The 24,382-nt window shown below is 41.4% G+C and overlaps 1 protein-coding gene across 5 annotated transcripts in view; it reads left to right on the top strand.

The window, feature by feature from the left end:
- The window catches only part of PITPNM3 (PITPNM family member 3), a 338,711-nt gene that overhangs the window by 143,762 nt on the left and 170,567 nt on the right, over positions 1-24,382 (top strand). For all 5 annotated transcript variants that reach the window (XM_043531087.1, XM_037880424.2, XM_043531085.1 and 2 more), the window contains exon 3: positions 2,348-2,455. In XM_043531087.1, coding sequence (XP_043387022.1) covers positions 2,348-2,455 — 108 coding nt within the window. The remainder of the gene's footprint in view (positions 1-2,347; positions 2,456-24,382) is intronic.

Genomic DNA, 24,382 nt, shown 5'->3' with positions numbered 1-24,382 from the left:
GAAAACCCATTTCAGCTATAATGACTAGACACTTTCTGTAAGGCTCTTTCACATGGTCTGTTCCCATTCCTATCATTAGCCAGTGCTCTCCTTGGAGCAGGGATTATGTTCTTTTGTATAAGCACGAAGAGCAACTACAAAACACTGTTTAAAAAAAAAGAGGAGCCATTGTGGCACCTTAGAGACTAACAAATTTATTTGGGCATAAGCTTTCATGGGCTAGAACCCACTTCATCAGATGTATGAAGTAAAAGATACAGGAGCAGGTGTAAATACATGAAAAGATGTGGGTTGCTTTACCAAGTGTTAGGTCGGTCTAACGAGATAAAACACTATGGCACACGTTATGGACCTAGATAAATTATTTCTATTATTGCTTATGTGACATCATAATTTTACATGGCCCTTTACAAATCTAGAATAAAAAACACATTGCCTGCCCAAAGGAGTACAATTAAATCTCGTCAAGCCATCAAAGTTGAGTAAAAAAGTCTGCCAAGGAGTGCATCATGGTCTACAGCAGCAGTTCTCAAACTGTGGGTTGGGACCCCAAAGTGGGTTGCCAGGGCTGGCTTAGAGTTGCTGGGACTCAGAGCTGAAGCCCAAGCCCAATCGCCTGGGGCCGTAGCCCAAGGGCTTCAACTCTGGGCAGCAGGGCTAGGTTACAGGCCCCCTGCCTGGGGCTGAAGCCCTTGGGCTTTGGACCCCTCCTCCCCCATCTGGGGCGATGGGGCTCAGGCTTTGGTCACTCCTTCTGGGGTCATGTAGTAATTTTTGTTGTCAGAAGGGGGTCACGGTGCAATGAGGTTTGAGAAAACCTAGTCTCTGGCTCGCCGACAGGGGAAGGGGGGGCAATTGCTCAGGGGCCTGGGTGATTTAAAAGGGCCCAGGGCCCCCCCGCCCTGCCACGTTCATTACATTTGTGATTGTACTCCTTGGGGGAGAATTGTATGTCTCCTATTCTGTTTTACCTGCATTCTGCCATATATTTCGTGTCATAGCAGTCTCAGATGATGACTCAGCACATGTTCGTTTTAAGAATACTTTCACAGCAGATTTGACAAAAACACAAAGAAGGTACCAATGTGAGATTTCTAAAAATGGCTACAGCACTTGACCCAAGGTTTAAGAATCTGAAGTGCCTTCCAAAATCTGAGAGGGATGAGGTGAGGAGCATGCTTTAAGAAGACTTAAAAGAGCAACACTCAGATACGGAAACTACAGAACCCGAACCACCAAAAAAGAAAATTAACCTTCTGCTGGTGGCATCAGACTCATGAAAATGAACATGCGTCGGTCCGCTCTGCTTTGGGTCATTATCGAGCAGAACCCGTCATCAGCATGGATGCATGTCCGCTGGAATGGTGGTTGAAGCATGAAGGGACATATGAATCTTTAGTGCATCTGGCACATAAATATCTTGAGATGCCAGCTACAACAGTGCCGTGTGAATGCCTTTTCTCACTTTCAGGTGACACTGTAAACAAGAAGTGGACAGCATTATCTCCTGCAAATTGTAACCAAACTCGTTTGTCTGAGCGATTGGCTGAAGTAGGACTGAGAGGACTAGCAGGCTCTAAAATTTTACATTGTTTTATTTTTGAATGCATTTTTTTTGTACATAATTCTACATTTGTAAGTTCAACTTTCATGGTAAAGAGACTGCACTTCAGTACTTTTTATTAGGTGAATTGAAAAATACTATTTATTTTGGTTTTTTTTACAGTGCAAATATTTGTAATCAAAAATAAATATAAAGTGAGCACTGTACACTTTGTATTCTGTGTTGTAATTGAAATAAATATATTTGAAAATGTAGAAAACATCAAAAAATTGAAATAAATGGTATTCTATTATTGTTTAACAGTGTGATTAATTGTGATTAATTTTTTTAATAGCTTGACAGCCCTAGTTCCTAATGAACTGTTTCATGGGGGAGGGAAAATATTTCCAATCAGATCTGTTAATTAGATAATCAATGTGAATTAGTCAATCAATATTTATAAAGGGCTTTGCATGTATAAAGTGCCAAGTGGTTTCCACCTCTTATGAATATTTATTTCAGTCAGCTAATAATTCTGCAGAAGTAAGCTGCAAAGATTTGCTAAATTCCCTTTCCCTCTGTGGTTTTCCAGTCTGCAGTGAATTTGGCATGCAAACACAAACTGCTGTAGATGTGTAAGCAGGAAGCCTTCTCAGAGAATCCTGCGTATGCTATGTGCTGTGTATTCCCTTTAGGGATCGTAATGAGCTGCATATTTCTCTGACAGTTGGTAACAAGGTAATCCTGTCTTTATTCTCCAGCTTGTGACTGCAGTTTACCCTCTTCTCTGTTTTCTTGCTGCAGAGGAGGTGGTGGAAGGGAAAAGTGCCATTCTCATAGGAATGAGCCAGTGGAACTCCAATGACTTGGTAGAGCAGATCGAAACAATTGGGAAGCTGGAAGAAAATCAAGGTAAAATTTAACTTGCTATATGTACATGTTTAGGTTAACGAGGAAACTTAAGCTGACACTTAAGCTGTCTGATTTTGTTGAGACTCCTGACACAAAAGGCATTTACAATGTCACAAAGCATAACTGGTATTACAATTAACATTGTTATACATCTGTTCACTATTTCCCTGTATTAAAATAATTCAGGCCCTATTTCTGCAAGATGCACCCTGTGGGTAGACCGTATACTCAGACTTGGGGCTCTGCTTGGGTGCAAGACTCCATCCACGCACAACAGCTTGCATGACCAAGGCCTATGGTTGTATATCTGTCATGGCCATGACACACATTAAGGGCTTTAGGGTCACTGTCTCCCAGGCCAGGTCGCTACTCAGGGCCTGACTCTGGTATCTTTGCTACAGGTAAGTAGCACTGTACTCTACGAGTAGTTCTGCTGAAGTCAGTGGAACCATTTGTGTAGTAAGTGTGTGATTTTTTTTTCAAAGGGACACAAAGGTGTTAGGCCTCCATGCTAAAATTTTCAAGGGCCTAAGTAACTTAGGAGCCTTGAATTTCAATGAGACTTAGGCTCCCAAATACACAGGTTTTTCGAAAAGGTTACCCCTGAACTCCCACTGACTTTAAACAGGAGTTACCTTCGTCAGGCAATATCCCACCATAAGATACGATTCAGTGTAAGTAATGGTGTCAGTCTTGCCTTTAAGTAACTTGGTAAATTTGTCCAATGAAGTATGGGGGTTTTCAGATGATTAGTTGAATGTTATCAAGTGGTTTAAAGCATTTTTATTGTTAGTTAAATGGTATTTATTTGGTTTTTCTCTGATTCCCACCGACAAAGACAATTTATTTAATGTATTCTGAGCCATGAGTGTTTGTGTTTTTAGGCTGCTTGTTTTAAAAAGACTTTCCCCGTTTCTTACTACAAATAGCTGTCCTGAAAGATCAGTATGGACTGGAGTGTGTTCATTTGTAGGAAAAGAAAGGGATATTTCTCTATAACTATACATATTTTCAGCAATCGCTTGTGGAAGGAATTAATTTATTAATTATCTTTGTTTAGTGACTCTCTTCTCTTCTCTTTATCTTCTGGGTGTTTCCTTTGCTAGTGGTTAAGTAGCATGTTGACCAACCAGTCCAAAAGGCATGTTGTTAAAGATTATTAAGTGGATAATTAGAGAGGGAAGAAGTTTGTCTTACATCTGCCCTTGACAGTGGCATACAGTGCTCCTTCATGTTGCTTGGCAATTTATTTCAGTTGGAGTCAGGGATTCAATGGGGATTCGTAGGAGATGCTTACTGAATTGTAAATGTGCCTCCTCTCTCTGCTGTTAGACTATTGAGAGAAATTGATCCAATGTTGCACCACAACTAAGATAATTTTTTTTTAATGACCACATAAAGGCAGGTTACTCTGGACTATTTGCCACTATTCCTGGACTTTCTTCACTGACTGCAAAGTTTTAATATATTTACTTCAATATTATGATGTTAGATTTTGTGTCTTATTGTTTTGATAGTTTCCAGAGGTTCCCACTAAGATCATGGCACCATTGTTTTAGGCACAAAAAAAAAAAAAAAAAAAGCAAGGGATGGTCCCTGCCCCTAAGAGCTTTCAATCTAAGCAGGGAAGACAGATAAATGGAGGGTTATTATTCTCTCCATTTTACAGATGGGGAACAAAGACCCAGAGAGCATAAGTGCCCTACCCAAGGCCACGCAGAAAGGCTGTGGTACAAAGCCAGGAGTTGAACCCCAGTCCAGCATCTTAACCATGAGACCTTCCCTCCCTTATTTCAGTGGTGTCCTATCTTTTTTGTTTTGTTTTGTGGACTACTTTGTAAGACAGCAAACCACCATGGTTACCTCTCCTTCTTAGCCCTCTTGTCTCACATTGCTTGGTGCTCACCTTGCTTTCTTCTGGAGAATACTAGGCAGGGCTTAGAGGATTACTGGTCTACTTGGACCATAGTTTGAGAGCGGGCCTACTTATAACATCTAGTTACATTTTAATGGCTTTTCACAACACGGTAGCCTGCTTCAAGTCAATGTTCACTGTGCTGGGGTGTATGACTTTGCACACTATGGGTCTATTTTCAGAGGTGCTGAGCAACTGTAACTTCGGCTGAAGTCAATAGGAGCTGTGGGCAATAAGCACCTCTGAAAATCAGACCTTACGGTATGTCCACACAAGGCAGCTCACGCCAGAATGAGATTTCGTATTTTGTTATATCAATAATGTAAAAAAAAAACTAGAGCAACAGCTGTAATGCATGCTGCCAGTTAGGTGTTTCACTCGGTTGGCCCCCTGCTAAATTCATCTGATTAAACTAGGCCACACATCTCAATGCCTCTTCTCCTCTTGAACTCCACCACATTATACTGCAAGGTTCAGTTCTATTGATTAGCTACCTATTGATATTTCCCTGCTGTGAAATTACCTGCCAAATGCATATAGATCCTATTGTTGTGTGTTTACTGCAGCGAATTATGCAGGGCTTCTGTTGGAGAATGAATCGTGTTCGGGAATTTTAGAACTCCACTCTGTGATTGGCAACTGCAAAACACAAATAATGAAGGCGAAGGGCATGCAAGATCTATTTGATGGGGAACGATATTATTTTCTGAAATAGCTGCAGTAAAAAAGCATTTAAATGTTAATGCAACCGTTTACATTCAAAGCTTTACCCCAAAAAAGCTGGCAAAATTTTTTAACGGAATCATTTCAGCCGTAAAAATAGAGGGCTGGATTCTGATACCTTTACTCAGAGTGAACAAGCAGTCCCACTGAAGTCAGTGGAACTGCTTTTGGAGTAAGGTGCTACTAAACTGTGGAATCAGGCCCATTGTTACCACTTAAACCCTTTTAAACAGCTGCATTGATTTATTACCTTTTCAGAGACTATTTGGAGAACTCATCAGTGTTTGCCAAAATAAGGTTGCATTTTTAAAGCCCATGTGTCTTCGTTAAAGACATGCCCTGAGGGGGCTGGATAGTTCATAGCTCGCCTCCAGATTTTCTCTGTTAACTCCAGCCCTGGTGTGTAGCCTTTACCATTTGAGAGCCGTACTGTGGTTTGTGAGAAATGAATAGCTGATCTCAGGCTAATATCTGTATGACACAAACTAGAACTGTGACTGGCACCTTGTCTAATCATATCCTCTTGGCTGACAATGTGTACAAACTACCCTTATGGTTGAAACCCACTGGCTAATGGCCTGATTATGGATCGCTGAATGACGGCCTGTTCTGTTCATTCCCTCGGAAGCATTCAGCGCTGTTGGAAGACAGGAAACTGGGCTAGATGGCTCATTGGGTTGACCCAGTATTGCTGTTCTTATGATCCAGTACCTATTGAAGTCAATGGCTCTCTTTCCACTGACATTGACGGATGCAAGGTTATTCCCTAAATTATGATTTTCAGAGGAGCCTAAGGGAGTAACGTGACTTTTACTGGGACCTGGATGCACAAATCGCCTAGGCGCTTCTGAAAATCCCAGCTCAAATGTGCCATGTGCCCTTCTAATGGATTGTTCCCATAAAAGGTGAGGGTCTAGTGTATATTGGCTCTCTTTAGCTCAAGTGATAGAGGCTTGTGGGTTGGTTCTGAAGGTCTCTGATTCAGTCCCTTTCCGACGCCTCTTGTTGGTAGTGAGGGTGTCATTTCATTCCCTTTGTGGTTGTACCCTTCAACACAGGATCAGAAAACAGTGGGAATGCTGGGGGGCAGCGCGCAGTGCTGTTGCCTCTGGTGCACCTGTTTTTTGGGTCTAAATCAAGGGTTGTCATCTTTGTTTAGTGCTATCAGTCCAGCTGCTTTCATGAACACTCATATTTGCACTGGGTCTTTAAAAATACAGGAACAAATCCTCCAGGCATTCAGTGCAGAAAACTCCTGTTGACTGACCAAACCACAGAATCTGACCCATGGTGATGAACGACACATTCAGCTGAGAAGGAAGTGGTTGTGTTGCACTTTGTTGTAGTTAAACCAGCTTCCAGGACCAGTGATTCTGCTAGTTGCCTTTGCAGCAATTTTGAAGTTTGTGTGCATTGTTGTTGTTTTTTTTTTTAATGGTTTAATAGATTGACTAGTAAAGCACACAATTAAGAGCTCTTTCAACAAATGAAGATGTATGGGAAGCTGCAGTATGCTCTGGGCAGAATTAAAGGCACACTGGGCACTCACTACAACTTTAAGAAACAGCATAGTCACAATTCCACTGAGAGAGAGACAAGCTTATTAGCACCCTTATAAATAGTAGGTATATAAATTAATTCAGTCACTGTTTCTCAGTAAGTAGACCTGAGAGCACTTGACCAATACAGACTTCCCCATCAATGCTAGAAATACTTCTTCAGGGGAAAATCTGGGAATCCAGTAATGCCGACTTAATATAGTTAAACAGAGAATAACACAAACAGCGATCAAGCTGAATTAAAAACCTGTAGAGCTGCATAAATTATCTTGATGGGGAGCTGCTTTTCCTGTGGCAGAATCAAAGCACTGTATTAAATATATTCTCAGGGCCAAATTCATGACTGGTGCTAAGCAGATACCTATGGTATCAATGGAATTGCACCTGCTTGATACCAGGAATTAATTTGGCTTATTAGATTTTATTTTTTTCTGTTCCTCCACCCCCCTACCTTTGGTCCTGATCCTGCAAGCACTTAAAGCACATGCTTAAGCTACTATGTAAGTGTTTGTCTGTAAGATCAGGGTCTTTGTTTGTGTTTTAGTTTTGGGGCTTGTACTGAGGTGCAGACTACAGGTTGTGTGTACTGCTGGCATGAACAAAAAGGTTTGAAAGAGGACTAAGTTAACACAAACTATGTACCTGTTAGTTCACTCCTGAGGCAACCACATGAGGCAGATAAGAGTGCAGCTCTTTGGTGTGGTCTGCAACCCACACACTCAGTCTGCACTGTGGCTCAGTGTAGACATACTCTTGATGAGATATAGTAAAATAAAATCTTTGACCCCTAACAGTATTGTGTCCAGATACTTTTATTTCCAATGCAATTATAATGTCTATACATACATACTTGATTTGTAATTTGATTTGTTTACTATAGATAAATGCACAGTATTCTCATTTTTAACTTTATAGCAAACTGAAGAATTTTTATAAAAAGTATCTGCCCTTCTCCAGATTTACCAGTGGGACATCACAGATTTAAGGATGTGTCTATATTTCAGTCCTATTGATTAGGACAGATATCCTCCAAGACATCAAAGTATATGTCTTGTCATAGAAACCTACTGATGACTTGGGCTACACTGTGTGATGAAAAGCAGTGCTAGTTAGTGGATAGGGCCCTGGCCTAGGAGTCAGTGACCTGTTTCTTTTCGTGGTTCTGCCACTGACCTGCTGTGTGTTTTCCCCCTCCCACCATTTGTCTGTCTTGTCTGTTTAGACTGTAAGCTTTTCAGAACAGAGACTCTCTTGCTACAGGTTTGTACTGCACCTAGCACAATGGGGCCCTGTTTCATTGGGGCCTGCCATCACACTAATAAACAAAAATAATAACGTTCACCAACAAGAATTTCATAGGTAGCTTCATGCTCTCAAGTGCAACCCGCAAAGACACTTAACCCTGGCTATCTACTTTGCCATTACCCCTGCCCTCCTTTCTTCTGAAATGTAGCACGTTTATTAAGTTAGGCCAGTAATTACCAAGCTTAAAGAAAATAAGGCTATTTTCCCTTAGAAAAGCTGTCTTCTCTCTTATCTTTATATGGGACCATCTGCCCCGAGAAGACGATATTGAAAATGGGTTTACAGTGTTTACTATACATAAAGATGAGAGTACCATGAATGTAACAATCTAGAATGAGAATGGGTTTGTGGCACGTGTTAAGCAGTGTGTCGTAGTATGTAGAGCATTGGACTGGGACTTAGGAGACCTGGGTCTGATTCCGGTTTCTGCCGGTGACCTGCTAGGTGGCCTTCAGCATGCCACTTCACCTCTTTTTGCCTCAGTTTCCCAATCTGTAAAATAGATATAATGATGATGACCTCCTTTGTAAGTATTATTACTTATTATTTATTTATTATAACATTATTACTTTTATGTTTCTGAAGTTTGTTTGCATAATTTTCTGTAAACGCTGTAGTAAAATGAAACTTTTAAAAAGTGAAAATCAAAGCACCTACTACCCATATTGTCATATATTTGTCAGCTTAATAGTGGTGACGCTGATGTCATTAATATTTTTGAAAAACCATTGCAACCAAGATGTCACGTTTTTGCTTGGAGCAAATTATTTCCCTTTTTTTTTTCAAGTTGGGATTTTCAAAGCTGCCTAAGGAATTTGGATACCTGGCTCCCATTATTAAAATCAACATAGATATTGTCACTGGAAAATATGGATACTCCCTGTACTGTAATGAGTGACATAAATGTGATACCATAACCACAGGCTGTTCACCATGCCTGTGCTAGAAAGTATGATGACAGAAATTGCAGGGGTATTTTTGTGGTTGTTTTGAACACAAAATACACTGTATACCCATGACATTACTGTTCACTTACTACCTAGAGGTAAATGAAACTCTGCTTTGTGAGAAGCTTTGGAAAAAGACATTTACTTAAGTTAGATGACAGTGCAGCTACCATGCTTAGCTTTTGGGGTGAGACAGCAGTAAATCTATTCCCCTTGCAGTGAGCACGGAGATTCAGAATGTGAAACCTTGTAAATTGTGCCACCAAGGTAAGTATTTGTTTGCCTGTTGACTCCCACCTAGACTTCTCAGCTGGAAAGAAACTAATTTTCTTTGTGCTTTACATGGCAGGTAGGGTGTATAAACAATAGCCTCTCGGGGCAGACCATTGTTTAGCTTGCATGGTGAAACTGTCAAAAGTAATTTCAGAAGAACAGTGGTTTGTGCAATAGGCAGCTGTGGGTCCAAATGTGCTGTCAAGGTTCCTTCCCCACTCTGAACTCTAGGGTACAGATGTGGGGACCTGCATGAAGGACCCCCTAAGCTTATTCTTACCAGCTTAGGTTAAAAACTTCCCCAAGATACAAACTTTGCCTTGACCTTGAACGCTATGCTGCCACCACCAAGCGTGTTAAACAAAGAACAGGGAAAGAGCCCACTTGGAGATGTCTTCCCCCAAAATATCCCCCCAAGCCCTACACCCCCTTTCCTGGGGAAGGCTTGATAAAAATCCTCACCAATTTGTACAAGTGAACACAGACCCAAACCCTTAGATCTTAAGAACAATGAAAAATCAATCAGGTTCTTAAAAGAAGAATTTTAATTAAAGAAAAGGTAAAAGAATCACCTCTGTAAAATCAGGATGGTAAATACCTTACAGGGTAATCCGATTCAAAACATAGAGAATCCCTCTAGGCAAAACCTTAAGTTACAAAAAGACACAAAAACAGGAATATACATTCCCTCCAGCACAGCTTATTTTACCAGCCATTAAACAAAAGGAAATCTAATGCATTTCTAGCTAGATTACTTACTAACAGAAGTTCTGAGACTGCATTCCTGATCTGTTCCCAGCAGAAGCATCACACAGACAGACAGACCCTTTGTTTCCCCCCCTTCCAGCTTTGAAAGTGTCTTGTCTCCTCATTGGTCATTTGGTCAGGTGCCAGCGAGGTTATCTTAGCTTCTTAACCCTTTACAGGTGAAAGGGTTTTTCCTCTGGCCAGGAGGGATTTTAGAGCACTGTATACAGAAAGGTGGTTACCCTTCCCTTTATTTTTATGACATGTGCTTCTATAGAAAAGTGGCAGAACAGGGAGGGAAAAAACTCGGCCCACGTAAACCATGGTCTTTTGGAACCTGAACCTCTTGTGAGCAGAACTTCATACCTGGCTCAAAGTCTGTAATTAGTGCTGAAAGTAAAACATGATTTTGTGAACCCACATATTTTCTGAAGGTTTCAGATGCTGTTTTGAATTGAGATAGTGCTTAGGATCCGTAGTTATGGACCGGGACCTGATTGCGCTAGGTGCTGTACAAACAGAGCAAAAACACAGTCCCTGCCCCAAAAGAGCTGACAAGCTAGGTCCTTTTTTTAATCCTCTCCAGGGCTGTCACAGTGTTGGAGTTTATCTATAATAATGGCTATACTTCTGGACTTCCAGGTCTTTGCAAGACCCGAAAACCAGCAATTTAAAGAATGCAGGTAAAAACAATGAGCCATATTCAATAGTGGGTTGTGGGAACTGCACATAAGCATTTTCCCATTGGTAAAAACAGTGCCAAAACTTCAGCAAAATTTGCCCTCTATTCTTCACTCATTCATCTTGCTTATGTTTTAACCAGGTGAAAATAGCTTCAGATTTGTATTTAGCAACAACTGCACCTCTAACACCAACTACACAAGCTGGTCACAAGCTGCAGAGACTTTGTCTCTTTAGTTCTGAATGTCCTGCGTGAAGTCCCCAGTGTGTTGGCTAAGATGCTGGTTGTCCTGCTGGTACCCAGATGGAGTAAGCAGGCAGAAGGGAGCCCCGATGCATAATTTTTAAAGGCTTGGGGTTGGCAATAGTAGTAAGTACATGCGGGATCAGGGCCTTGGTTTAATAAATAATAATAATAATTAATAATGCCTAGCTCTTATCTAGCGCTTTCATCAGCGTATCTGTGTGCTGTATAAAGGAGGGATCATTATCCCCATTTTCCAAGTGGGAAAACTGAGGTACAGAGAGGGCAAATGAACTTCAATTTTATATTCAGATATCTATAGGAACACACACCATTTTATCTCTTCTGCTAGTTCTGCCTTAGTCTGAGCTGTGGTGGATAATTTCTCATTCCACCCACAAGTGACAGAGATGGATGACACAGTGAAACAGAAACAATTTTTCCCCCTTTTTTAATATTTTATGCAGTGTAATGTCGCGCCCATTATCTCAATTTTTGGGCCATGGGATTATCACACAATTACGCAATGCCATCACCATTAAAATGATTTCTTATCAAACTCTGCAAGAAACTTAACTGCTGTCAGACTTGTCTATCAGATTCTTTTCAGGTTTGATCAATCCGAAGGTGAAGCTGAACTAAAATGTCAGGGAATGACTCAAACCATGATAGATATTTCATGTGACTCTCAACTTGTCTTGAATAGTTTAGATATCGTGAAGTCAAAGAGGAGCTAGTTTAAACTGTCTGCAGAGCATGGCTCATCTATTCAGCTTTTGCCTTGAGATGCCAAGTGAACATGACTGTCTAATATAATATATATCTGGAGCAGAGAGATTTAAGAATTAGGAACAAGCCAGACTTTATTGTTGCAAATCCTGAACTGCATTCCTGGAGCAACCAGCTTGGCCAAACTAGGAATCTGTTTACTGCCAGGAAAACTGACAAGCTTATTGCCCCACTACCCTAAATATTTATAAGCCCAGGACAGCAGGTCCAGTACCGTTGCACTGATGGTAGCCAATACGCAGTACTTCAGAAGAAAGTATAATGTTTTTAACCCTTCTCACCTAATGCATTTACCTTTGCAGTGCTCTATCATGGTTGGAAAATTTTCCTGGCTGTGGCTTGGGATTGGCTAATGTTGGAGGCATGTGGAATCTCAGCCCTTGTACAATATAAACGGGCCTTCTTCTCCCTATTGATTTGCACTCCTTGTAATTTTAATTTGGGAATGACCGTTTCCTCACTTCATAGGAGAATCCCAAAAGTCAGAGTTGGAAGAGACCTGGTAGATCATCCAGTCCATCTCCCAGCCAGTGCAGGACTATGGCCCTACAAAACATTTGTTGCCTTTTTAAAACTAGAATGGAGAAAATGTTCTACATATTGGGGCTTACAGTGGATAGCTTGATGGTCAGGTTTTCTCTGGTACTGAGTCTATTTGTTCCTCTCATCCTGTTTCTAGTTATGCTTCCGTGCATCTTGCTAAATAATCCCTCCCCATTCTTGGTGCTAACGTTCTTCTTAGCAAAAAGGTAACATTAGAGTCCTGTAGTGAGCTCTCCTATTCACTTCATTCATTAATTCTCCTACTCATAGAATATAGAGTCAAAACTTTGGATCATCCACATCCAGAAAGCTCGGTCTCCGGTCAATATTGAGTCCTGCTCTATATTAAGGCTGAGGCAGCTGGGTCAAAAGCCACAACATCCCGACAGTGTGTGTGAGGCAGTCCGAGAGGTCTTCTCCAACCAGCTTTTGTTGAATCAAAGCTGGTATGGACTCCAGTACATGGAACACATGGCCAAGCCACCTGAGAGGGTGTTGAGTCCCTCAGAAAACATTGGAAGCTGGTTGGTCTGATGCCTAATCACCTAATTCGAAACATAAAGTAACCACCATATACCTTCAATAAGCTGTTGCTGTTTCATGTCAAAGAGTCCAGCTGGCACATTTGCATCTCTGGGTTGGCCCAGGTTTCAGAGCCATACAAAAGGACAGAAACCACTGCTGCTTAATAGACACCCATCTTCGTCTAAGTTATGTGGCATTGGCACCACAAAGCCTTCCAAAGAGCGTGCATAATACTATAGACTGGTTGATTTGATGTTTCACGTCAGCAAGGCAACCTTCCTCCTTGGTGACAGCAGAGCCAAGGTACTGAAATGAGTTGATGATTATGATGGGTGGGGGCAGAGATTCATAACCCACTTATATCAGTTTGAGCTTCTTCCAGTTGACTTGAAAAGCAAGCTTACTGCTTTTTCCACAAACATATTCAGGTCATTGATGACATTAGTTTGTGAGGACGTGAGTACGGTCTTGTCATCTGCATATTGCAGGTCAGTTATGCAGAAATCATGAATCACCATCCCGGGTATGTGGCTAGTAACAGCTTCTATAATTCACTCAGTAATAGAGCGGAATAGATCAGGAGCAGCCATGCACCCTAGATAGATGCCACTGTTGTACTCAGGCCGGTTTGACATCCTAGTACCTAAGTGGACACAGTTCTCACTTTAGTGAAGCATTTCTATGAGACAGTAGAGGAGCTTGCCAGGCACACCAGCTGCTTGCAAGCTGAGCCAAAGGGAGCAACTATCAACAGAGTCAAAAGCAGCTTTTAAATCAATAAAGGCTTTATACACCTCATCCTTCCTGTGTTGAAACTCTTGAGCTTTTTCAGTAATTTGTCTAATGGCAAAAATCTGCTCCATGGTTGATTAGGCATAAACCTGGCTTGCTCTCCTACTGATCAGACTTAATTATTTTTCCAAACACTTCACGAGGACATGGTGAGTTATTATATTATTGAAATGTAACTATCCTTGTCAAAGTGAGTGTCATCAAATCGCATTTCACTCAGTCTTCACTTTTCTTTTAAAATGGTTCACGTAGGATCCGTGGAGTCAAATGACGAACTCCCATTGGCTTCAATAGGAGCAGGATACTGGGTCCCTCCTTGCTAATGAGCAATAGGTCTCCCAGTAACCAATGCATATCAGCAAGGCTCTGCTGTAAATAGTGGGCCAGATATGTATGTGTAGGTTTGTATAGCTGCAGATCTGGCTTGGTTGTTAATAGCACCTTCTATGGAAGCTCCCCCAAAGAGCAAGCATTTTCTTGTCCAGCTATTTAAATTAGGCAGTCATTAGTGAGAAGCTCTATATTAAATGTGTACTCGCAAGCTGGAAAGCATAACGGGAGAGCTTAACATGGCATTACTTCCCTCTCCCTCTGATGCCCAAATTAAAGTAGCAAGGACTCTAGAAACATCTGGAGCTGGATAAAGAGAAACAGAGCTTCGTGGGGAGATAATAAATACTTGCCATTGCATTTAGAAATTAGCAGTCATGCTGGGATTCAGGCTCCGCAGGGGATGGATGTCCTTGCTCTGGGTTTTGGAAACACCTTTTTAATTTTTCCAAGAGTGAGAAACCCTGGAGTCTCAGAACTCCACCATCCAGTGCAAAAATCCCCTGGTTAAGCGGAAATGACTGGCCTGCACAATTCACTCCAGCATCACTCATTGTTGCTAGCTAACTGTATACGACACAGAGCCATGAGCCTGAACAAGTTTCACCCACATCAAACTGCAAAAATGAAAGGGTTATGATATTCCCATTGCACTTCAACCCTTTTAGACCAAACAACCCCTACCTGGCTGGCTCTTCTGCTATTTATCCTTCAGGTATGCCTCTTCATCCCCCTGCTGGTTGGTAGGCAGTGCTAGCCAGCAATAGTTGCCGTTTCATCTGAAGATACAGGCAGGGGCTAACTTTGTCCATCTAGGTCTTGATCTTGTGCATAGATCCAGCAAAGCATGTAAGCACAGGCATAGCGTTAAGCCGGAGAATACTCCCCATTAGCAGTACCTTCATACTTCAACTTACACATGGTGTAAGTGCTTTGCTGGATTATGACCTTGGTTTCCTGATATTGTCTCTGCCATTTCGTTCCTCTTGTCCACCTGTTGCTGCTTCACGAATACTCCACAATCCAGCCAACTTCTCCCCAGAGTAACCTTCCCCCTGAAACCTCAAAAAGGCTGTTCTTTGCGCCCCCCCTCCCACTCTGTTCCTCCTCCCTATATATTTTGAAAATAATTCAGGCGTTAATGTTTATAGCTGCCGCAGAGACCGGCTGACACCCTTCCCATCAGGTTGGCAAGATGTAGGCTGTTGTGAACAGAACACACTTTGGACTGAGTTCAGGAAGTATTTATTCAGACTGATCCAACTGTTCCGAAAAGACTAGGGTCAGCCAAATGCTGTGGCTTGATCTTATTTTTTCCAGCAAGTAAATATACCAAATACAGTACTTAGGATAACGTGCACAAAAAGAGGTTAGAACTGTGCAAAGAACTGAATTTTTTTTAATGGTTTGGTGGTTGAACCAGGCAAACAAAAATTTTAAATTGTTTCAGTTCAGCATGAAACACTTTTTAAAATTTTTTTTCAGCAAACTGAAAAAGTAAAACAAAATAAAATAAAACTAAACATTTTGTTTGACCCAAAACAAAAATTGGGGGGGGGGGGGGGTTAAATTTTTTAAAATGGGAATCAGTTTCAAAATGACCAGTTGTTTTGAATCAAAATTGAAACATTTTATTTAGAATATGTCAAAATGAAACATATTGTATTTTTTCTGTGTGTTTTTTGGGGGGTGGGGGGAATATTTTGATCAAAACATTTCGGCAAATTCAACCCAAGTTTGTGAAATGTTTCAGATGACCTGAATCTGTAATCTTCAGTGAAAAAAGCCTTCATCTGCATACTTCTATCCAGTTCTAGTTATGAACTAGATTCTCTGCTGTGCTGAGTTTCTGCTTTGGTTAAGGATCCCCAATATTCTGCTTGTCCCCATCTTCAGCGCAGGTTAGAACAGCCTGGGTACTGTTCTAATCTGTGCTAGCTAGCAACAGTGGCTCTGGGGGGGTACGTCTAGACACTGCCCTATCTGGCCACCCACTAGGATGGCTGTTAGGAGAATCCAAGCCTTTGTGCTATGGATCCCCTGGGGTGTGTGTTAAGCTTCTAGAGCCTAAATGGACTCCAACCACTGCCCCAATCTCGGGATCCCTAGGCACACTCTCTGGGCACGGACCTTCTATCTGGCATCCTCCTTGAATGTCAGAACATACTGTCCTGCTGCCTAGCCCCTCTGGGTGCAGTGTGCTCTTCAAGACCCCCTTCTCAGTACTTGAACACACTGCTCTCCCAGGACTCCATCCAAATGGCATGAAGGTCCTGATTGACCGTTTGTCTTTCAGGGGCATGTAGTAATTGTGAAGTGGTCCACACACACGTGGCCCAGTCTAACAATCATAGAATCATAGAATATCAGGATTGGAAGGGACCTCAGGAGGTCATCTAGTCCAACCCCCTGCTCAAAGCAGGACCAATTCCCAAATTTGCCCCAGATCCCTAAATGGCCCCCTCAATAATGTTCTGTTCTTTTACAGTTAGCCATGTAAAGCACAACAGAGTACAGATCAGACAAAACCATAGAACATGCAGTGTCCCTCTCTAGCTCATCCTTCCCTTGAAGATCATCTGCATTCTGTCAGTCAGGCAGGGCCCTCCATCCTTCTTGCCTGCCCTACCCTATCAGCAGCCTCCCTCATCTTAATCTTCTGTAAAATGGCTCCCCATCTCCTCACCCTTTTCCCCCTCCCATGAGTCCATTTAAAAATTCCTGCTGGGTCACCTGCTTCTTTTGTTCTGCCCTGATAATTTTCCATTATATTCCAAGCTTCCCTTCAGATAGGAGGAAGTGTCTCCTCCCAGCTACAGCAAACCCATTTTCCCAAGGTGGTGGTCTTTGAATAAACCATCGTTGAGAGCTGATCACTTTGGTCTGGCAGGGACATGACACACAACTCTGGGTGGATCCATTACAGGTACAATAATTTCATGATACAATTTCATAAAATCATCTGCATTTCAGAAGACTGAACCCACAATTTGTCACGCCCTGTTCTTCAAGAGCCCAGCACAGCTACCTCCCCTGAACAGGGCTGGCTGATCACACCAGGACAAAAGAGAAGCAGATGTGTTTTGTCGTGTGAAATGTCCTCGGTTTATTCTCACCAAAACAAAACTCTTCTGAACTTTGAAGGAATTCCCTTGCAGGCTCTGAATGGATTAGGATGCATTATCTCTACATGTTGCAGTTAATTGGTAGAGATTTTCTATTTGCCAAACTCTACAGTACCCTCTTACTACTCATAGTGTGTCTTCTGCAACCAAGCATGAAAAGTGTGCGTACATGCCAAATTAAAGGGTAGCTTTATAGAAAGAAATTACTGTCACTTCAACGGGAGTTATCAAAAACAAATTTCAAGGACTTCGCAGTTTTGTTACTTGCTTACAGAAGTCATCGTACAAATATAATCTTTAAACCACTGTCCTCATTACCCTTTCAATGGCTTATTCTGGCTACTTGTTCTCACAATTATCTGCACTCCATCAGGAAAATAGTTTTCCTTTTGAATAAGGCTTATTGCAGTGTTACCAACTCTCAGGATTTTGTCATGAGTCTCATGATAATTGTTCTGCTTAAAGCTCCAGTTCCTGGAGTCCTGGAGGATATGTGATGATTTCAGTCTTCGTTCTTAAAGAAAAAGTAAGCTTCTAGGCCTTGTGGCTGTGGAGAGAGCTTCAAAATGTGACCCTAGTTCACCCTAAAGGCTCAAAAAAGCAAAAGGCAAATAAAAAGAATTCCAAATCTATTATTTTTAAATAATCTCATGATTCATGGTGTTTGAACATTTGGGGTTGACAGTACTGTTACTGACTTGCTTTTAATTACATAACTGCCCCTTCCTCCCTTACATTAAGGTTGCAAAGTCAAGTACTGAAGAGTTAGGAAATACCAGACTTCTGGGTACCTGTGCAAACCTACTTCAGTCCCCTTGTGTGTGTGTGCATTATGATACACTCTTTAATTACACAATCACATAGTATTTTTCCCCCACAGGGCTTCATTCAGTACACAGTTACCACCCCTGCCTCTAATATTGGACATAAAGAGCCTGATTCAGCAAAGCACTTAAACACATGCTTAACTTTAAGCGTCTGGGCAGTCCCACTGAAGTCAATAAGACTGCTCACATATATAAACTTAAAGTGCTTAAGCACTTTGCTGAATCAGGACCAGAGTAGGCCAATAAGGGCAACCTTTGTAGTATTCATATCAAGGATCATTTAACTATCTAAGTACCTTATGTACATACAAGATCCAAATATAGAACGGTGAACTGATTATTAATCCAGTATCATTCAGTGTTCCTGGAAACAAATTCACACACACAAGTGCTGAAGTCAGTGGAAAGACTGCCTTTGACTTCAGTGGTCTTCCTTAGGGAAAACTTGCATTGGATTTAAAGGTGGATATTTTGGGCTCATACTGTTTGACAGTTTTTCCCTGTGAGAATATAAATGTGGCCTTTGTAATGCTGTGAGGATTAGAGAGACCTTAAGGTGATCATCAGAGAGAGAGAGACTGAGAACAGGTTTAGGGCAGCTTTTATTGTAGATTATACGAACCAAACAGAATACAGAAGTGACATGAATTCCTGGAACAGTTACTGGGCAATAACTAGCTGTGGTGGTCATGTCTTGACGTTGTTTCCTATGGAAACGGTTTCTCTTTTATGTGGACCCTTGTAAGATGTACAAAGAAACTGGCATCTCAGGAAGGCTACGAACCATTTCTACAGGTTTAATGTGTTTATTTGAGCCGGCTGCCCCCTCTTTCATTTCTCCTGCTCCTCGTGAACACAAGTACATTTTTTTTCTGGTATGTTTTATCCAAAGATGCACTAAATTTGAACGGGAGGAAGGTGCGTTTGTGTATTATTTTAATGTGGATTAAAGTGGCAATAGGTGACTTTTTTTTTCCTCATTCTGAACCTTCCCAAAGGTATATTATTATTGCAGGGAGGTAATGAAGCTGTTTACCCACATTACTTGGGAGCAAAAGAAATGAATCTTGACGTCAGTGTGGCACACACAAGAAAAGGAATCTGTTTTTGTGCTCTTGTCTCAAAGGGCCATGTTCTGTGACAAACGGTGCATTGACCTCTGCCTGTTTAAATAGCAGAAGATAATTAATAGCTTAGATAGAAAGCATTCAAGTTAATGCCTTATTCTTGTTTGCAAAGAACGTACTGGAGTACATGGAAGAATTTGCTCACTAATGGGGCTCCGTTGCAGCTTGAGATGAAAACGTTTTTTATTTAATGATACCCAAGGTGCCTGGATAGTTCAGAGGATTGGTAATGCGGTGCAGAGAATTTAACCTCTTGATCGCCAATTCAAAAGTAGACCACGTGAGTTCTGACAGCCATTGATGTCTGAGGCTGTTCAGAGATCTGTGAGAAACTGACCAGTGGCCTGTCTGGTGGAATTGCTAGTGGAGAAGTCTTCACGTTACCAAAAATAAACCAACCCTTAAACAACTCACCTCCTTTGGTACTAATTGGCTCCTTATTGGGTGTCTTAGCAGAGAGACTAAAGACTCAATGGCTTGTGGAGTCTAAGCTGCCCTTCCACCTTTAGTGGCAGTCCCTATAGGCCCAAGTGGACGTTGTTGGGGCTAATGGGAAAGCTGGCACTGTGGCTGCTTGTGCCGCACTTGTGCATGAGTGTGTTTTAAGGGCTCTGGTAGAGCAGTATGGCCCATCAGTTTTCTGTTCCCATGGCAATCCCCAGGTGCTGGTTTAACAGTGGGTCAAATCCTGCTCTTGGTTACCTTATGGGACCCAAATGAGGTCACTGGGGCATATGAGTGGTTTTAAGGACAGAATATCCGTCCTTGCCTTTTGATTTAATTGTGTTGAGGTAAAACACTTACAGGTCCTCCTAAACATGGTGTGTCATCTATTACAGGATCTGAGAGCAAAGTGGACAGTGACTGACAAACCAGGTTACTCTGGCTGTTTTATTTTATTTTATTTTATTTATGCTGGATATAATGCTTCTGTTCATTTGACATGACTCACAAATGTGGTAATTACCGCGTAGGCAAAAGTGTAACAAAAGTGCATTATTTTCCATCTTAAAACAGGGCTTAATTGAAGACCTAATGAAAATTAGATGACTACTTGGTTTCTTTTCTCTGAGTTTTTTAAATTAAGCTTACTTTTTTTTGCTCTGGTACAGTGTTGTTAATGGCACATCATCTTTTATTTGATGTTCTTCATTCTTGTATAGATGCCTGGTTGTCAGATCATTTGTATGTGGGTTTTTCTACCATAGAAGGTGAATGAGACATGAACATCTATATACCTGGGGGAGGGTTGTGAAGTAGTTAGGACAAGAAACTACGAGTCAGGAATTCTGGGTTTTCTTTGCAAACTTGCTGTGGTCTCTTAAGCAACTCAAATATTCCAAAGTTCCACCTTATTTTGAATGGCCAACTTTAGACATCCAAATCCTGATTTTCAGTTATTCTGAAAATAATTGGATGCTTCTGAAACTTGTTTTAACTTTTCTGTGCCTCACATGTGAGTATTTATTCATCAGTGATTTGTGAAGCACTTTAAGGGCTTTGGATGTAAGGAATTTTTTTAAGGCCAAAGTATTGTTTTGGTCTTTGAGGTTGGGATTTTCAAAGAAGCCTTACAGGAATTTGAATTCAAAGGGAGTTGGTTGCCTGCTTCCTTTAAAGGCTCTTTGAAAATCCCAGCATAAAGATGAAACCCCGCCCCTACCTAGCAAAACCTAACAGGACAATGGACAAGGATTTGTAGTACAAAAATGTCACACAGCTGGTAAGACAGCACGGGGTGGGGAAGGAAGTGACACTCTAGATTATTATTATTTATATTACCATAGCTCATAGAAGTCCTAGTCATGGAATAGGACCCCATTGTGCTAGGCGCTGTATAAAACCAAACAAAAAGATAGTCCCTGTACCAAACAGCTTACAATCTAAGAATAAGACTGGAGATAAATGATGAATACAGACAGATGGAAGAGTACAAGGAAACACAGACACAATATTGTTCAGCATGATGGGCTGTCATCTTAGCACACCAGCTGTGTAACTGTTATAAAGGGGTTTTTTTGTAGGCACCTTGGTAACAGAGTTCTAAGGGTTTTGAAGGTTTATGATGAGCTCGGTTTGCAGATGTTTATCCGGAGTGCCTCAGAAGCATGAGTGGAAGTATGGGAGAAAGCATGAAGATGCTGGTTTGAAAACAGATGCCATGGGATTATTTTCCTGATAAGATTATGCTCTTCTTAGAGTGATGGTCTCTATACGGATTCCAAACATGGGCGCACATATGCACTGGAGCTAGATCATTTCCATCCTGATAGACCACCAGTGGAATGATATCAAGGGATACACTGGCCCTACAGTAGAGACTTGAACTGGTAATTCCAGCTCTTCTCAAAATTCATATGAACAAATAGTGAAGACTCAGGGAGCTCAATCGATTTAATTAATCAAAGAGAAGGTTCAGGGGTGACTTGATTACAGTCTATAAGAACTAATGTGGGGAACGGAAATCTGTGCTCTTCAATAGAGGGCTCTTCAGTCTAGTAGATAAATCTAGTAAACAAGACCAGTCTACCAAGACGTAATGGCTGGAAGTTGAAGCTAGACAAATTCAGAAATGAAATATGATGAAACTTTTTAATAGTGAGGACAGTTGTGCATTGGAATAATTTACCAAGGGTTCTCAGTGATGGAGAATACCACACTACAATTTAAAAATCAATATTGGATGTTTTTCTGAAAGATATTCTCTAGTTCAAATTGGAATTAATTCAGTCAAGTCCTATGGCCTCTGTTATACAGGAGGTCAGACTGGATGACCACAATGACCCTTTCTGTCTTTCTAATCTATGAATCTCTGAATTTGCATTTTCCATGTAATTATTTGAGTGCTTTACAAATGTAAATGAATTAAGCATCAAAGCCCTCCTGAGAGGTATGTATATATTAGTATCCCCATTTTAGAGATGTGGAAAGTATGCTATGGAGCAAGGAATACCTAGATCTCCTGGCTCGCAGTGCTGTGTTGTAACCACAAAACAGTAATTCCTTTCCTTCCAACGTGCACCTCCGTGCACGCTTGAACAGATGGTGCTGTTCCTTCAATTAGAGTCCTTAAATACAGTCAGAATCTGTAGAGACTTGCTCCATAAATTTTAAGTTGTTGTGAAGAGAAGCTCAAACACTTAATGGGAAGAGGAATGGCCCACTTCTTTTTTTTAACGGTGCCTTTTCCTTTTTGGTGCCTTTTTCATAGGAGCACTTCTCTTCCTGTGGCCCCTGTGTATACAGTTTGCACTGATGCCATCTGTTTTTTTTTAAGCTGTTGGCTTTAGTAAATCAGCCCAAGCCCAGAGCTGGGCAGAAGAAAACTATGTTGGAAGGGTTCCCATCCAAAGAAATCTAATTTTAAAACAAGTGGGAGCAGTTTCCAATTCAACTTAACAGTGGGAATCAATCTTTAGGCAACACAATGGTTATGAGACTATTGGCTTCCAAAGCAAACACATTTTGCAACGGATTTGACCTAACGTTAAGAACCAGGCTAGTAAAATTTAATCTATGGATGCAGGAATTGCTTTGCACAAACCTGTTTGGAAGTAAAACCCAGAGCCAGGGTTCAGTAAAATAGTTCTTCTTAGTCTGATCTTGCTCGGTATTGAGCAATGCTCTCAGCTATGACTTTGATAGGATGCTACTGAGGCTGGTCGAACCTCCTGTAGGAGGAACTCCTCAGTAGTCTGGAGGTTCAGTCCCATGGAACCCAAGACCCTACTGGGAATGAGACTGACCCCCAACACACGCAGCATGGTGAACCTTTTCTCTTTCTCCAAACCAGCCTTTCAAGACAACTCTTCTGTTTTGAATGGCCCTGGCACCTTTTAACCTTGTAACTTTACCTAGAGCTGATGAAAGGTTTTATATGTATACTTATGGGCAGATTTTCAAAAGACCTCTGCAAGATCTCTACAATTGGGGCCAGATTCTCAGAGTGTAGGATGTTTGATGCTGAGCTGTTTGGAAAATGTGGGCACAATGGGTATGTGTACTCTGCAATTAAAGACCTGTGGCATAGCTGCAGCTGGCCCAGGTCAGCTGGCTTGGGCTGTGGGGCTAAGAATTGCAGTGTAGATGTTCAGGCTCGGGCTGGAGCCCAGGCTCTGAAACCCCATGATAAGGGGGAGAGTCTCAGAGCCTGGGCTGCTGTCCAAGTTCAAATGCCTACACTGCATTTTTAGCTCTGCAGTCCGAGTCGTGCAAACCTGAGTTAATTGACCTGGGCTTTGAGACTCGGTGAAGCCTGCTTTTTATTGCAGTGTAGATGTAAGCAATAAGAGCTGCAGGGTGCTGAGTGTGCAGAAAACCTGGCTCATGAGATTTTTCAATAGTTGGGCCTTGTGTGAACTCCTTTCTTCCCCCCGCACCCACGCATGATCATTTCTACTGAATAGTTACAATTCCATTGATTTAACTCATTGTTCCAGGTTTCAGAGTAACAGCCGTGTTAGTCTGTATTCGCAAAAAGAAAAGGAGTACTTGTGGCACCTTAGAGACTAACCAATTTATTTGAGCATAAACTTTTGTGAGCTACAGCACACTTCATCGGATGCATACTGTGGAAAGTGTAGAAGATCTTTTTATACACACACAGCATGAAAAAATACCTCCCCCCACAAACCCACTCTCCTCCTGGTAATAGCTTATCTAAAGTGATCACTCTCCTTACAATGCGTATGATAATCAAGGTGGGCCATTTCCAGCACAAATCCAGGGTTTAACAGGAACGTCTGAGGAGGGGGGAGGGGTAGGAAAAAACAAGGGGAAATAGGTTACCTTGCATAATGACTTAGCCACTCCCAGTCTCTATTCAAGCCTAAGTTAATTGTATCCAATTTGCAAATGAATTCCAATTCAAAAGTCTCTCGCTGGAGTCTGGTTTTGAAGTTTTTTTGTTGTAATATCGCAACTTTCTTGTCTGTAATCACGTGACCAGAGAGATTGAAGTGTTCTCCGACTGGTTTATGAATGTTATAATTCTTGATATCTGATTTGTGTCCATTTATTCTTTTACGCAGAGACTGTCCAGTTTGACCAAGGTACATGGCAGAGGGGCATTGCTGGCACATGATGGCATATATCACATTGGTGGATGTGCAGGTGAACGAGCCTCTGATAGTGTGGCTGATGTTATTAGGCCCTGTATAAAAAGATCTTCTACACTTTCCACAGTATGCATCCGATGAAGTGAGCTGTAGCTCATGAAAGCTTATGCTCAAATAAATTGGTTAGTCTCTAAGGTGCCACAAGTACTCCTTTTCTTTTCACTGTTCCAGGTAATACATTTATCTTTCAGTGCATAATAGACTTAGCTGCTGTTAGTTAAATACCTCCATTTACTTACCCTCCTCTGACTCATTCTGTGCTGTTTTCGTTCTCTCACTTACACTTCAAAATCTTACTTTCTGAAATGTCAAACACACTTTTGCAAATTTCATTTTACTCTGGCATTTAATTGCATTC

This window comes from Chelonia mydas, chromosome 17 (assembly GCF_015237465.2).
Source record: "Chelonia mydas isolate rCheMyd1 chromosome 17, rCheMyd1.pri.v2, whole genome shotgun sequence".
In the NCBI taxonomy this organism is placed as follows: domain Eukaryota; kingdom Metazoa; phylum Chordata; order Testudines; family Cheloniidae; genus Chelonia; species Chelonia mydas.
This window is presented reverse-complemented; position numbering and strand designations above follow the sequence as displayed.